Source organism: Guyanagaster necrorhizus (genome assembly GCF_019112545.1).
Source record: "Guyanagaster necrorhizus MCA 3950 unplaced genomic scaffold BT62scaffold_21, whole genome shotgun sequence".
NCBI lineage: Eukaryota > Fungi > Basidiomycota > Agaricomycetes > Agaricales > Physalacriaceae > Guyanagaster > Guyanagaster necrorhizus.
In genome coordinates this window covers 135,842-151,421 of record NW_025064900.1, presented here as the reverse complement: position 1 = coordinate 151,421, position 15,580 = coordinate 135,842, and the positions used below count along the sequence as shown (strand labels likewise).

The 15,580-nt window shown below is 46.5% G+C and overlaps 7 protein-coding genes across 7 annotated transcripts; 4 read left to right on the top strand and 3 right to left on the bottom strand.

Moving 5' to 3' along the window:
* Positions 1-224: 224 nt before the first annotated feature.
* Positions 225-1,263, top strand: BT62DRAFT_1033184 (uncharacterized protein; the record flags this gene model as incomplete). Its single annotated transcript, XM_043178351.1, has 7 exons — positions 225-306; positions 373-420; positions 443-507; positions 560-689; positions 720-777; positions 879-913; positions 966-1,263. 7 exons carry the CDS (start codon positions 225-227, stop codon positions 1,058-1,060), a joined length of 513 nt encoding a protein of 170 aa, XP_043037210.1. The 3' UTR covers positions 1,061-1,263.
* Positions 1,264-1,833: 570 nt separating this feature from the next.
* On the top strand, positions 1,834-2,346 carry BT62DRAFT_1008764 (uncharacterized protein; the record flags this gene model as incomplete). The annotated part of the gene is made up of 1 exon (XM_043177482.1): positions 1,834-2,346. One exon carries the CDS (start codon positions 1,834-1,836, stop codon positions 2,344-2,346), a length of 513 nt encoding a protein of 170 aa, XP_043037209.1.
* Positions 2,347-2,527: 181 nt separating this feature from the next.
* Positions 2,528-3,272, top strand: BT62DRAFT_1033182 (uncharacterized protein; the record flags this gene model as incomplete). Its single annotated transcript, XM_043178350.1, has 2 exons — positions 2,528-2,690; positions 2,742-3,272. The coding sequence occupies 2 exons, from the start codon at positions 2,528-2,530 to the stop codon at positions 3,107-3,109; spliced, it is 531 nt and encodes a 176-aa protein (XP_043037208.1). The 3' UTR covers positions 3,110-3,272.
* Positions 3,273-4,741: 1,469 nt separating this feature from the next.
* On the bottom strand, positions 4,742-6,580 carry BT62DRAFT_934663 (DUF706-domain-containing protein). The gene is made up of 9 exons (XM_043186765.1): positions 6,249-6,580; positions 6,061-6,192; positions 5,936-6,004; positions 5,831-5,886; positions 5,645-5,775; positions 5,563-5,584; positions 5,346-5,507; positions 5,210-5,289; positions 4,742-5,154 (listed from the first exon to the last, which is right to left on the bottom strand). The coding sequence occupies exons 1-9, from the start codon at positions 6,298-6,300 to the stop codon at positions 4,968-4,970; spliced, it is 891 nt and encodes a 296-aa protein (XP_043037207.1). The 5' UTR covers positions 6,301-6,580; the 3' UTR covers positions 4,742-4,967.
* An 876-nt stretch (positions 6,581-7,456) lies between these two features.
* BT62DRAFT_1008760 (uncharacterized protein) lies at positions 7,457-7,754 on the bottom strand (the record flags this gene model as incomplete). Its single annotated transcript, XM_043177481.1, has 2 exons — positions 7,457-7,673; positions 7,723-7,754. 2 exons carry the CDS (start codon positions 7,752-7,754, stop codon positions 7,457-7,459), a joined length of 249 nt encoding a protein of 82 aa, XP_043037206.1.
* Positions 7,755-9,552: 1,798 nt separating this feature from the next.
* BT62DRAFT_1033178 (uncharacterized protein) lies at positions 9,553-11,593 on the top strand (the record flags this gene model as incomplete). Its single annotated transcript, XM_043178349.1, has 5 exons — positions 9,553-10,082; positions 10,260-10,598; positions 10,717-10,824; positions 11,188-11,298; positions 11,475-11,593. The coding sequence occupies exons 1-5, from the start codon at positions 9,653-9,655 to the stop codon at positions 11,591-11,593; spliced, it is 1,107 nt and encodes a 368-aa protein (XP_043037205.1). The 5' UTR covers positions 9,553-9,652.
* Positions 11,594-12,268: 675 nt separating this feature from the next.
* Positions 12,269-13,901, bottom strand: BT62DRAFT_901793 (uncharacterized protein; the record flags this gene model as incomplete). The annotated part of the gene is made up of 3 exons (XM_043183473.1): positions 12,269-12,516; positions 13,652-13,667; positions 13,704-13,901. Coding segments are annotated over 3 exons (462 nt in total), but the record flags the coding sequence as incomplete, so codon positions are not given.
* Between the last annotated feature and the right edge of the window lie 1,679 nt (positions 13,902-15,580).

The following is a 15,580-nucleotide window of genomic DNA, read 5'->3' as shown; positions in this document are numbered from 1 at the left end:
CGTTGATCCCTTGGCGGTAACGTCGAGGGTCGAGGTCGCCACTTTAATGGAGAAAGACGATACGATACTAGAGGTGTATAAAAAGCATCCTGTGAGGGCTTAATGCAGGTACAGACCGTCTGATGATTCTTATATTCAAAATACTAGACATTTTATACCATTGCTGGACCTACGGGCCGCTTCCGCTATTCAAGCAGCCGGATTAGAAGCAAACAGCATTTATCATGGACTCTTCAGGAACGACACGGTTTCCCTCTATGGTCTTTCAGAGTCACGAATCGATGTTGCGGCTAATGAAGTCTCCATGTGAGTTTCGTCGTTCTGTAGTTTATTTTTCTAGATTATACATCCCTTTTTAATGTTATGGAAAAGTGGACCTCTGCGGAGAAGTGGTCACTGCACAATCATATCTGATGTACCGTGCGTACCACACAAAATACAGCGTGTGCTGTCATCCTCATGCCGTCGTCCACGGATATACTTAGGTTCTGGATAACCTCACTCAGCGTACGCGATTTTCAGCTTTGCGTTCAGCCATTTCGTTGGTTATTATATCTAGGTAGCGGCAGGTGCAATCACTGCACATTTCCTTCCACAGCTGGCCGTGATCCCCACCTCCGGTCGTTTCATATCGAGCCTCATGAAGACGAAATGCATCCATATTTTCTCAGTCCCATCCTTCCTTCGAAGTGTGCATTTCTTGTTTACTTTCCATATAGCCACTAAATTCTTCAATATCAATGGGCACACGATTCCTCTGCTATTCAGGCTCTTAAGGTGACACAAAGACTAGTAAGTTTCACACCTTTTCCTGTTGTGTCTCCATGGAGTAAACATTTTTTCGGCATTAGTCTTTTCGTGAATTATTTTATGTTTAGAACGGAGGTCAGAGGTGTTTCAGTCACCTTTGCGAGTACGCATTGATCGTCTGTTCTTCTTAATTTGAATTCAAACAATTCCAACAGAATCTGCGCCACCAGAAGGCTGGGAGTGGATGAGAGTTGGTATCTCATCCATCTTTCGCTGCATCACTTGGTTGGTCTACATGATGGGTTGCTAGGAATCTTGATGTCGTGTTCGTGCGCACTGAGGAAGGAGGTATATATCGATTTGTCCATCGTACTGTGACGTTCCTTCATTTGCCACAACCGTCGCTTATAACCTCTGGTCACGTCGTGGATGTATTATACCGAGGGTATTCAGGTCATTCTGTATTATATTCCATAGGTCACTAGCGACAGTCGACCGGGATGTAATAATGCGCCACCAAACAAAAGGTGCGGCATTTTCTTTTGTTGTTGCGTGACAACTTCCAATGATTTTCTATTCTGTTATTGAACTGTCTCAATTTGGTGGCAAACTATGATCTTTGGTAGTTCTAACATCACATTCCTTAAGAGTTAATGATACATCTCCTTGTCCGGTCTGTCGTGTTTAGCGGTGTGGCTCGTATCCAAGATCCTGGGAAAGTTAACGCTCGGATAGACCTAACGGTTGAGTACTGCGACGGCACTTCTTTTATTTTGAGGTATTCTTCTTTGCGAACTACTTTTAATCGTACGTGGGACGTTGAAAACGGAGAGATAACAACGCGCCACCGACAAAAAGTGCCGCATCTTCTTTCCTTCCAACGTTGTTATGTTTCTATTTCCCATTACGTTCAATTCAATAAGGTGTCGAAATGTGGGATCTGGTCGTTTTCGGATAACTACTCACTCTCGCTAACGCTACACATCACAAGCAGCTGACTGAACATAACGCGTATATAAGGGCTATGGACGCTCACCTGCTTTATCATCCGCTATTTCCTCATTGATTTTATTTTCCCTGCGCATGGCGTCTCTCACTTCTCCCCATTCCCATCTCACCAGTGTGGGTCGAAGACCTGATCACAACGGAGAATTAGAATTTCACACTCTCGACAGCATCCTATCCTTCCTCTCTGAATGTCAGAACTTTCCTCACCTGCGCAATTATTCCTCCCTCCGCATCGAGAATGTGGAATTCCAGAATATCGGGCAGCTGGAGACCTTGATTCTGGGAGACGGACTTAGGACTTTTGATAGTCTTTGCACAGTGTCATTACACATGATAACTATTGTCGACAAGTCCGCATGCTCTCAGCTTTGGTCGTACTCCAAATTCAATATCGGCCATCTCATTGTTACGTCGACAAATATTGATCTGTGGTTATGGTCATATATCCTGGCACACTTTCAATACATCAATATTACCCGCACACGCACTGGACGCATCGGTTCTATAACTAAAGACCCTAGTAAAAATTTGGACGTCCTATTCATGGTTGAAGATTTTTCTATCATCGATATCAAAAGTCGAACCTGAGGCAATGAAAGTGATTCTCAGCCATTCCCCTGACTTGAGAAACTTGGTTCTGGACAAGATGCGGCTACAAAAAGCAGAACCAATTCCTCTTCGCTAGGTCACAAAGACCGATCTCACACATCTGTGCGATCTATCCATGAAGAACATGAGCCAGGAGGATATATGTAGGGTTATGTAAATGATGGAGGCTGCAGACCTAGGTGAACTACACTCCTTGAATGTGATATCTACTTCCACGGAAAGACCGTCGTCGGCACAGCAAGGGACAGAGAGATACCTTGGTACTCTGAAGACCTTATTGTCCGTCCCTAGTGTTCGCAATATACATTTCGGCCGGGATGAGTGTATATGACCTAATTTACATCTGTCCCCTGGTCTGATATCGCATGTTTCAGTGACCGCCCTTCTCAAAAGCAATCGCATTGTGGAACGCATGACCATCGATAATTTTGCCGGTTTGCCCATTCGGCCACAGCTTGACTATGCAGCCCTGGGGATTCAACGTTGTACAATGTACTTTAGTATCCCGGTATACATTCTTGATGCTGGCCCTGATATCGAGGTCGCAGCGTGGAAAGACTTGGGACAACGATTGAGCAGCGATAATGAATTGCTGTTGCTTCAAGTTGAGTTGTGGTACAAAGATAAGGATATGGAAAGGGCCGCCAACCATAAAGCTGGGATCCATGGGGCGTTGATAGAGAAGATCGAGAGAAACAAGGCCGAAATTAAGACGTTCAGTATGGATACTACAAAGGGATAGTGTCGTGGTAGATCTTGTACGATAATTAACCGAGAACTGTACTTTCCCTTTCATTCTATGTCTGCGTATAAATGAGTATTCCCAAGCTCTGCTCCAGTATGGTTTTGAGTCGGACTCTCCAGGAAAACCTTAATTTCATTCCTTGTGTAACAGTCAGTCTTAATTCTGCTCAAGGTCCACTTCCATCCGTACCAACCTTGGCAAGCCGAAATACATGAAAAAGGTTCAGATAATCCAAGCCCTGCCCATCATACTGCAGCAATGACCTGTCTCTCAATCTTCTCTCTGCTCGTCTTCCAAGTACCCCCTTCTAACTTGTAGTTCCGGGTCGTAGATGATCCACAGCCTCTGTGAATGATACACACGCACACCAGCAGATCCTGCGCCACCGACACTTCCGCCATCGTGGTATTCTAATCCGAACTGATCAGCGCAACCGTAACGTTCTATTGCAATGATCCTCCAATTCTGACTGAACGTCCTCTCCGTCTGGTTCATCAAGATGAAATTGCTTGACGACACGTTGGACTCGGCCCCAAAGTCCAATGAAGAAGATGGTCATCGGTACGAAGAGGGAGGGCGTTTCTGGGAGATGTTCATCCGATTTTGAGTGAGTTAGGGGCGAGGATGCAGACGAGGAAGAAGGCATGAATGACGATAGCCGCGGTGATTACAGGGAGGATCTTCCAGGACTTGTTCGATGACGTAAGGCAGAGGGTGGGCAAAGGACGTGGTAAACCGAAGAGATGATTCAACTGCCCAACAGTTATTTCTCAGATCGGATGCATTTAAAAGGGGGCTCTTTCTGGGGTAAGAATATGTCGTGATATTGCTGGTTCTATACTTTTTTTCCAACGCTAGACTTCTACGAATCATCGCACTGGGTGTCGGCATATCCTACACTGGTCCATGTTCCTTGGCGGCAGTTATGAACACTATGTATTCCATATTCACTATGGCTCGCTCAACTTCGTTGCGTCCAAGATGTTTGCCGGATCGTGGGAACGGATCGGACATTGGCGTCGCAGCTACCATTTAATGCATCAACGTTCAAGCCCTCGCCTTAGTATCGCGTAAGGTCCACTAGTACCTGCATTTACATATACCCAATTTTCATGTAATACGCGTGTTAGAGTGTTGTGCAGATATCTAATTAATAAGATAAGTCATACACGCACTCGGAATGTGAGAGATACATCTGAGGTGCGGAATACAACTACGACATATATACTATATGTATATAGCAAGCATGTACATAGACAGGTAAAATAAAATAAAATAAAGTGTAAATAATATATGTCCATGGAGAAATAAGGGTCCTGACTACAGGCACATTTGCAACTCCAATATCACGTCAATCATTAGACTCCGTGTGGTGAGCCTCGCATACATGATCTCGTGTATAGTCATCCTAGTTGTGCAGAGAAGTTCCCGTCACTGAGCGCTCAGATGCGGTAAAACAGGCCACTTTTCGGGACGTTGCGCCTCGAAATACAATGCAATACTATCCAGGGAACGGCTCTTAGGCGTCACCGCTGAAAACGGACTGGGAAAGTTGATTCTTGTGCCGTGGAGCAAACATCATTGGAGACTTAGGTGTATATCACTTTTAACTAGTGCGATTGCCACCTGTTTTGGAGCTTATTACAGAAGACGCTGCTCTCATTATAAGGCTTCGTTTCCGCCCTAACGAATGAAACTATCTCCAGCGAAAGCCGCGCTGTTTTCAGAAGAAAAGATTCGTACTACTAGCCATAAGTGACACTAAATATGAACAAGAAAAACTATCGCATAAATTCTCCCTCTCCTTGTCGATGGCATACTACCCGAAATGGGCTCCCGATCTACAGTGCTACATTTACCAATTGATAACAGGCGGGAAATATTTGGCAATCAGGGCTTGATAGTAAGGCTTGACCGCCTCTACGCCCACGGGAGTATCGCTTTTGCTGTACAAGTCGTATGGGTTGAAAGCTCGAACAGCGGCGAGACACTTTTCATCTTCTTCGTTGGTAAGATGGGAGTACGCTCCCTCACGGTGCCATCTGATGCTCATTGTCAGGGTCAACGGTGCCAGATATGGAGACAAACGTAACGTACGGGTAGAAACTGTGGTATCTGATCATAGCAAGGCCTTCCTTTGGCAAAGAAGACTGGTCTTTGAGAACATTGTAGAGATACTACAAGGGCCGCTGTTAGCGAAACCATAATTCCCATGAACGAATAAGATCCAGACCTCGTCATGTCCCCACGAGAGCATGACATTGTCCAGCCCACAGTGCGGCTCGTACATCCCATAGTGGGTTGAATAAACAGGGTGGGAGGAGTCTGGGTTCGCCTTGAAGGTCTCAGGGTAGATGATCTTGTCAGAGAAACGGCATCCCACGACGAATGTATCCTGTATGTATATGACAGACATCAGTATCAAGACACATGGAAAGCTAGCAACGCACACCAACAACATCCCACTGACCCCTGATGTGATGATATATATCAAAATTAGGCACGCGTCCTAGACATAGGCAACCAACTCACTCTGAACCGAAAAGGAAAAGCAGTTTCCCCAAATCATGTACAAGACCTGTGACTTGCATCCACTCGGGTTTGCCGTCACGACGAATGGACTCGGCGGTTTGCAGGAGGTGGTCGATTTGGGAGAGATCAATCTGTGGGGAGGGTTAATGGGTCGGGGCGGGAGCAGTCAGGGGGTGGGGGAAGTACGTCGGGATCCGACTCGTCTATGAGAGTGTTGAGGAGCTCGAGAGCCTCCCATACGCCTAGGCTGTCGGTGTCATTGACAATTCAAAACGCTATCCTGTAACGCACCCATTCTCGCACGTACATTGTTCTTCAAGTTTGCGCGCGCCTCGAGGTTAAAATGCACGGTCTGCTTCTCTAAAATAGCATGACTAAGAGGGGTAGCTCTGAGAAATCTCTGTTGACAGACATACCATGCTGTTCCTGATAAAATCCTTTAACGCGGTCGCATGCGTTGGCGTACTGTCGGAACCGTGTCTTGTCGAGACCTTCGTCGAACTCGGATTGACTGTCCCAGACATTAGCTGTCCCCTTGAGAATGTTTACTGATAACGCTCTAGCAGTCAGCGTTCGTCGGTTCAATAAATCGATTAGCGTCTACCTCTGTCTACGGCATCCGAAATGGCGTCAAAATTGTTCGAGATGGTCGACATGGCAGAAATTTGACTCCGAGGGCAATCAGCTTGTACGTCTTTAAATACCCAGCAGCCGTGCCTAAATACTGAAACTGATGGATTTGGGGTTGCGATCCACAACGGTCAGAACACCGGAAATCCGGTCCGCTTCGTTTCTTTTTCAAAAATTCTCGGCCCGCGCGGTTGCTCTGGGGCGACGTTTGTGATCAGCTGGGTACCCTCGGCAACGTTCAGTGGATCCTTGAAAGGGGGTTGGAAATCCGATACCACGGATGTGTTTCTGGACTGTGGAGGCTGCTGCGCCCTAAGTATTAATAGCTCCTGATCGCTGATCTAGTCATCCGACTGCTTTTTATGATGGGAAGATAATTGGTTGTTACGAATTTGACGCCCTTGTATTCATGGAGGCTCTGCAACAACAATACTAGAGCCAAATATGGCGACAACGGGAGCTATTTCGTCCTCGGAAATTGAACCTATCGTCTGCTGTGGAGCTGGAACTGGGATTTAGACTCGGCTTCTTCCTTCTTCATATTTAATTTAAGACCTTCGAGACACGGAAATGGGGCCGAGGGGAGGAAGGGTCTGGTGATTCATAGAACAGTCACAGAGAGAAGCCGTAAAGCAAACTTTGGTTTATATCTCTGGTCGGTTGTGCCTCTAGGCTGATTAGAAGGATGAGGTTGCGGTCTATTCGCTATGTCGAGTTTTAGGAATGGAAGACAATCGGGAGCACTGAAGCGTAGCATATGAGAATATTCGCTTCACTTCAATCGGAACATATCGTAAAATAAGAAAGTAGCTCGAAGATCCGGCTTCTCGTCGCGGTATTCTTCGCAAAACACCGGTATCTTATCCGATATCAGAAAACGCGGTTTCGAACAGAGAATGTGTCACTCACTATTGGTTTCAATATTTCCCAGTAAAGACATATGACATATGGCACAATCAAGGCCGGTAAAGTGCTCGAAGAGCAGACAGAGACCCCGCTGTTCCGTAGGATGTGAGATTGAAAATAACGGTTGATAGAACCGAGTCAGAGAATGTTTAGCCTGAGCGGGGCATATGACAGTAGAGATAGAAGATACTAAGGTGACCAAGCACTCGAGGGAGAAATATGTAGGGTAGAACTCGTCCAGTCGAATGGAACCAATGTCACCTAATAATATCACGTCTAGATTTCGCCGTGGTCAGCGGGCAGTGGTTCATAGGAATAAAGGCCTGTCTCCAAAGACCACTGGCTTTCTAGGATAATCCGCAAAAGACCTTGTGTCTTGACGCCAAGACGATAAGGGATGGATGGCCGTGAGGCCACTGCCCCTTGGGGTAAAGAAAGTGCTAAATTAACTTCGCACACGGCAGCATCCGTATAGAGCCAGCGCGATAGCGACCTTCCATCAAGACCAGATCCAGTCCATTGGGGAATAAGGTTTTCTGTACGATGAAGCACTCGCCGACTTGGCCGCAGGCATCCAAGCTAGTTTCGTTATCATCCGAGATGGAAACGGCGGTCTATCCAAAGAAAACGAGATACTCTCTATCCTCTCCTAAGATCGGAGTAAAATATGATAACCAGATGTCCTCACCGCTCCGGACACCCGCTCAGGTGGTCATGGAAGACATGGCTACCCAGGTGTCTTTTCATCATAATGTATGATAGCGGTCAGCTATTTGAATGCAGGAAACGCCAAAGAATGACATACCAAGGAGAATATGACTTCTTGGGGAGGACGTCACACGTCAATGCCAACGGCAGCGGTTTGGTCGTCTGCTCAATTGCTGAAACATATGTTCATTATCGCCGATGGGAGATATCACTCACGGACCTTTCGTGCCGGTCGCGCGTTGCGGGTACAGAACCTTTCTCCTATAAAATTGGAGCATATTCCTGCGTCGCCGTCGATTCGATGCAGCCACAAGTCCGCTTGTCAGGATAGATGTGTGTCTGAATGCAACGTTTCCGAGTCTAGTAAATCGAAGTAAACACACAATTGTGAAATAGGCCGATGCCTGTAACATTAATTTCTCTAGTTGTACTTGGTGGAATGAGCGAGGAACAGCTAATAATCTGTTATATGCTGACACGCCGCAGAATCTGAGTTGTATGAAGATTGAAGGGTCCGTAGGACTCAAGCAAAGAACGGGGCCTTATTGACATCCTTGTCAACTCTAGGAATAATATGCGAGGGGGGCACTTACCCATTGAAAAACCAGCTGTCGGTACCTAACGACTACAAAATGCTAGGTCACAATAAGTTACGGATAATCAGAGAAATATTGTACTGTTGTCCAGTACCCGGAAATTTTCGCGCATCAGTGTGTCCTGACAATTATAAAAATACGATAATGAGTACGGTTGAAGACGACCTTTGAGGCAATGTTCGATTCGTTGGTGCTGATATGAGGGGAAAAGAGTGAGGTGGCAATAACCACGTGGCATCCCGTGCGGGCGGCACGTGGTATCTGCCTCGGACGCAATGCTCACAGCTTCCTCGATTTTGCACCAATTGACGCCGTTTCACAACATTATGGGGGTGGAGATGCTGCGATGGTCTAATGCTTTGGTTTGTTTCTTTCCCGTCTCGATTGTTGGGCTAAACTTCACTGTATGCGACAATGGGAGCGGAGCGTTCTACTGGACCCCTTTCATTGATTCTCACCGACTCTTGCTCATTTCGCCATCAGAAAATTTTTGTTTTCGTTTCCTGGTGGCACGTCGGGCATGGTCAGGACCTCATGAAATTTGGCTTGATGATAATGATATATATTCAAATACCTGGTATTGGCCGACTGGCATAATGTGCCGAATGATGAATCTGTGAAAGGCGTGAGATCTACACGATTCTGTACGGCAAAAGGACGGCTGCCTTCTTGTCAAGCTCGCTATCTTGCTCTCTTGAGAAGTACCGAAACCGGTTACTTCCCCAGTCGGCTTGTCTTACGACTACACGAAGGCAGTACTGGATCTCTTCCTCTATACACGCCACAGCCTTTTCATCTCTATATACCATGAAGTGATGACCACTGATGATCATATTTATTAGGATAGCAACGATACAATTCCCACAACGATGTGGTGACGACTACAAAAGCTGTGCTGTCGTTACCAAGTTTGTCGTACACTATTCGGAGGCGCCCCTTGCTTTAATAGCATATTCTATCGGGACTATCTATTCGCAAGACTGCGTGGTTCGCACCTCACTACGTCGCCATATGTCCACTGGAAACGTGTTTTTCATGAGAAAAGGTATGTCCGCACAGTGTTGGTACATGACGTATCCTCGGAATTCTCGCTATAAAACGCAGCGTGAACGCATCAAGTACATATTAATCCTTATTGTTCACTCATATCCCTTCTGGCTCCACAGAGATGACCGCCCTTCGCGCAGACCGTACCTCCCTCGGCGCTGTCCTCGATTTTGTGGATGGCTATCGTCGTGATGAGTACCAGCGCACGGGGGTCTTAACGAAGATATCCTTTCCGTCATTTGCCACTGCCTCGCTTGTTTCGGCAATCCTGCGTAATCCTGTGTACCTTGGATACACTTCCGTTCTACTTCCTTCCATAGAGTTCAACGACATGGATGATATGGCCCTATGTCTCCGAGATTCCGCGATTACTGTCGCACCCGCACATGGAGACCTCCGAAAAATCACCTTAACCAATGCGAGGTTCCGGACCTCCCTCAATCGACCAGTAGCTGGCCGTCACAGTGACCCGGATTTCCACATACTGGTTATCGACGAGCTGGCGTTATTGAACCTCGGGTTGTGGTCAAATATTTTGAAGCCTTTCCTTGGTGTGTTCTTTATCGATATTGACCAAATTGTCCCGTTTCGCTTTGACGGAAATTTGGACGCTCTCAGCTGGACCTCCAATCTGGCTTACCTGAAGTTCTCAAAGGTATTCTTATCTCGGGATATTTTATATCGAATTATCTGCTCCTGCCCAACGCTCGACATTCTCACTCTTGCAGATATTCGCTTCAGTTCTACAGAAGTTCCCAGTAGGCAAGCAGAGCCTGTAATAGATAACGAAGGACACCATCTGAAAGAATTTTCCGTCTCCAACTTCCCTGATGCTTATATGGTTGATTTTCTCAAGATGATCCGGGAATCCTCTCGAATCAAGTTCTCCGTCCGTCATCTACGAAAGCTGGTCATCGATCTAGCCCCCACGTCCAACTTTTTGCTTAGTGCTGAGTTAAAGTATGAGATCGCAACTCTTCTCAGGGACAATCTTTCCCGAAGCGTCGAGGAGCCCCGAAGCAAACTACAGGAATTGCGAGTCATTTGCGACGCGTTTGATGGGTACAGTAAGTCCTCCTACATGGGCCTCTTTTGTCTATCTCTCATAAATGGAGGACAGCGCCCGGTAACGAACTCCCACAAATATCGCTAACCAGCCTTATCCGGCACTCAAACCTGTCAAAGGTGACTCTGGACGTCTTGCAGAGTTCGGCAATGCCGGTCCTGTGTCGCATAATGGATTCCCTGCCAAGGGATGCTCGGCTCAATATCATTTACACTACACAAGGCGGTGTGAGTAGAGAATTAGAGGCTTTGGATAGCGCAATTTTAGAACGCTACCAGAGAGGGCGTCCCATTCCCGGGAACCGACCTCCTCCCATCGTTGTATCTTTGGTAGGAGGAAGAACCATGTAATCAAGCACGAAGGTGATGCGAGAAGGTAGTCTTGTAGTTGTCGCGCCCTAAGTACCGCGTGACTAGGTCTATTGCATAGTCTGACAATACACTGGCTTTCCCATCTACCTCGTCGACCCCCCCCCCCTCGAGCAATATCCTCTATCTAAATTTAATATTATTTCATGGAAGACCTCGAAAGGTTCTAATTCCCTCAAACATGTTGTATCTCACTAACAAGATGGACTACGCGAACACCAGCAAGAATTCACTCTCTACATCTGGAAGTACGCGATAACCCCGAATTCTACGCTGGATTTGAGGCAAAAAGGAAGCCAGTTGGCGTTGTTATCAGAACAATGATTCGACATCGTGCGTATCCATCTCCTACTTCCTTGAAAATATACCGGAGCAGATCTCTGAGCTCGAAGCATTCCACCTTCGAGGTATATCTCTCTGTCATGATACAGTGGTGGAGGTCCGGCAAACCGGCATAAATCTTGTCGAAGAAATTACTTCATATAACAAATATTAAGGTATCTGTACAGATCCTGAGCATTTGAACGAGAAGGAATGGCAGGTGATTGTCAAGTCGGATGGGTCCTGGTCGAACGCTTGTGTTGAGGAAGCACATCTCATTAATGCCTCTTTTGTAGAGTTGTTGTAGAAATCTTGCAGCATTTCCGCTTTTCAGGATACATGGATACAAGGGAAGTACACACGAGGAAATACGACACTGGTATCGCGTGAAACGAGTGATAGCAAAAAGCCAATGCGTCAAATTAATGACGCGTCACGGTCACGTTATCATATTTTACATAATAAGGTCAGTCGCACGGTACTTGACCGAGTTAGGCAGCAGACTACATATACCGTCCTCATCCTGTGAAAAAGGTATATCGTCGTCTGTCTAGGAGAGACTAGCGAGGAGATCAATGGGACGTTCTCTCTTGTATCATTCTGCGATAGCCCTATCCGAAGCCTCCAATTCTCTACCTGCATCGCCCTGTGTAGTGGAAATGATATTGAGCCCAGCATCCGAAGTAAATTATGTTCAGGAGGTGTGGTATTTTAAAATATAAATGAACTATGAATAAGTCAGAACACATATTTTGCACCAGAGTATATGGATGAATCATGTAGCGATATTTCCTAGACAGTACTCTTATTCCTAGGCCTCTATGGCTCATTTATATTGTAAAATACCACACCTCCTGAAATTAATTTACTTTTAGGTATATCTGTGACCGGCTATGCTTGTCCGTATATGAAAGAATTACAATAATCTACTGTTTGTTAAGAGCACAGTCCATAATGTCCTTCAGGGTATCGTCCAAAGCCGTCATGCGCGACCTTTTCCTCGGATAAGGAGATGAATCGTCGTTCCGTCACGAATATCATACGATGAAAGACGATCTTCGAATGCCAGCCATCGTCCCCCATAAATCAGATGCTGCTCCTCCGGCGGATGACCCTCGGACTCCTGTACCAGCGCTGCTAGGTCGGCGACCAATGCCGACTGAGGTAGAGATAGCGGAATCTGTTTCCCAGCGATCGTCTTCACGCAAATCGCCATCAGTGGAGACGTCGCTGGAGCGAGTCCTACCCCCAAGTGAGTATACCAACGGATGACAATGACATCCTGGTACTCACGACTGACGACTCTGATGTTAGAGACGAACTCGCTCATTTCTTGCCATAGGCTCGGTGGGATGTCGACGTAGTGCCCGGCGCATATGTCCAGCTCGTTAGTTTGCACGACCAGTGCCAAGGAGTCCGAGCCTGGAAAGAAATGTTGCCGAGTGATGCCAACAAAATCCTTCCACGCAGCGCGTGAGTCAGAGCATTTCTCATCGATGTCAAATGCTTACCGCGTACTGCGATACTTCAGATCTACTGACAAAAACACGAGTGTTTCCGTCAGTAGCGACGATGTATCTTTTAATCGCTGGGTCGCACATCTTTGGTGGAGGAGGAAGAAGGAGGGGCGGTCAGGATAGCTTTTGCTCCTTCGTACTGGATTTTATGACAACTCGGAAATACGTTAGAAGTATGTCCGTCGCCCGTGGGGCTGTGTTCGACTTCTCTGAGAATTGACGGCTGTGCGAACATTGAGCGACAGAAGAAGGAAGATCGATTGAAATGGAGATCTCTCGGGTGATTCACTGGGTACCCGTAAATGGACTTGATTGAAAGACATACGTCAAGAGAGCGTAACCGTAGTATAGCAGGTTTCGTCTCCGAGTGCATGATCGTGATTGAAGAGGAAACCTTGCGTCGCCGGCGGAACCGAATCAGTGTGCACAGGTCCTCTGTTGCTGACCTATCCTCTGCTGATAAGACTTCTAGCCCCACAGAAACGCCATAACCTCGTTAATTCCTCTCCGCACCAAACCTATACACGCTTCGATTGATCGATGTCAAGTCCACAAGGTACAGAGGCTATACAAGTGCGTTCCTCGGCTCCAGCGCCCCCTTTTAAAGGGGATATAGCTCGAGGATAGTGCCTGCACGCAGAACATACCTGATCAACATAGTTGGTTTAATTCCGCACTTTGTTCCGGGGAAAGCTACGGGAGTCTAAGTAGCGCGCAGAAAGGATTTCTTTATGGTCATTGCAGAGAATAAACCGTGAGCTCGTTTTCATTCCTATGCCAAAATACACCAAAGAGTGTTTCACAGCCGAGCATCCTCGATCAGGCCCTCCCTAGTTATCGTCGTGAACCCAGCAGCAGATGTATCTGGCTCAACCTGGGATCTCTTCCCGTCTTTCAAACGAGGATCGTCGATCCATCATGAATTCCATAAGTTGATAGGGTGTATTCGAATCTGAGCTCCCTCTCCCTATAGAACAGACGCTGTTGTTCTGGCTGTATCCCCTCAGGTTTCTGCACCATCCTCGCCAAATCAGAAACCGATGATGATTCCGATAGTATCACCGGTCTCCTCTTTCCGGTAATGGTCTGTATCCAGATCGTTATTAACTGTGAGGTCCTGCTAGACGAAGCTGGGTTCGTTCTTGGTCCTACGCCCGAAAATGAGAATGATAAATAACACGGAAGGCGTGGCGTACGACTGATAACCAATATCCTATCGATAAATTGTTTCGTTTCCCACCAAGTGTCTGGGGGAATATCGACCCACTGCCCAGCACACACATCTAATTGATTGGATTGTCTGTCGATGCTCGGGAAGTGGCTGTGGACGACGGATATCAGATCCTGTTTGCTTATCAGCTGGATGGATCCCCAAATAAATTGGAGAGCTCACTTCGTATAGGGTTATATCACACCGATTAACGAGTCGGTAGCGACCATAAATTTCTTAGCTGAATTCGTTCCGTAGACATTGTGCATGTCAGCCATAAAGGAGGGGCCTTAGGGTGTTATGGATTTCGGTGTATCGATGGAATTCCCAGAACGTTTAGAAGTCTCCAGTCGCTTGAAGCCTTTTCCTTTCCTTTCTATCCCTTTCTGTACTTTCTCTTACTCAACCTAATGAACTCGTTATGACTCATGACTTCACGAAACTTATTGAACCTTCTAGTAACACCCATTTGTATATAAACATAGCTACATGTACTAGGTATCAAATTCTTACTACCTATCTTGAACCGTACACTTTGCGTGACCTGAAGCCACGGAAACTAAGCTTCGCGCTAGTCTGCTAATTTATTTCAAGATACCTGTAAGATTACCTCGAGCTCGCTCGAACCCATGCCTCGCTCATGGATACTATCTTCTCACGAGTCACGCTCACGCTCTTGTTCTCTTACTTCCCGTACCTCGACTACTAAACCCTTGCTCTATCAATTAGCTACGGTATCCAACGTTTACAATATAGGGACAGTTCGGAGCCTGTAGTTCAGGTCCTGTGGTCTACATCAACACGCGAAGGAAACGAGGTACACTGAGACATAAGCGCCCACTGATAGAGAACGATCCATGTGCGAAACGGAAAAAGGCAGTCTTCGAAAGAATTTCAGTCGAGGAGAAATCTATGTAGAAGAAAGCATCTCACTATGAATCTACAAGCGACACGACAAGATGTTATAAATAATGGATCGCCTAGAACACACGAGGCCACGAGCAGAGAGAACGTCAAGTCACACTTCCATAACGACAAATCACGAATTTAAAGTTATAGCCAGAAGCTTCTCCAAGCCAAAATCAACAGAAGCCACACGAGTAATCGAGACTGGGGACATTGTATCATGGAACTTTTCAATTAAACAGCGAATCACAGACAGCATTACTTCAGTAGGTCCCGGCCGGAGGTGCAAACCAAGGAGAATATGCATTTTCACAACCTCACCTTGCATCGGTGGGTGCTCCTAATGACAATCGTTGCCCGAGTATTTGCCTGAAAGAAAAAAGACGTATTCAGTTCGAGAGATTTCCGCGGTTGCGAATGAAGTAATACCTTGCGGCGATTAGGCAATCACCGAGAAACCGGGGAAGCCCGACAGGTGTCCCGTATGAGCGTCTACTGCTCAGAGCCACAGACACTGCCTGGTTCACAAGGAAGAATGATCTCGTAAGTACAGCGCCTTAAGAAAAATGCTGTTACTCCGTAACAAGGGAAAAAGCACATTTTGTGTTCTCTGAAGGCATCATTGCGTAACAGCTTTGATTATGTCATATGCCGCGGCAAT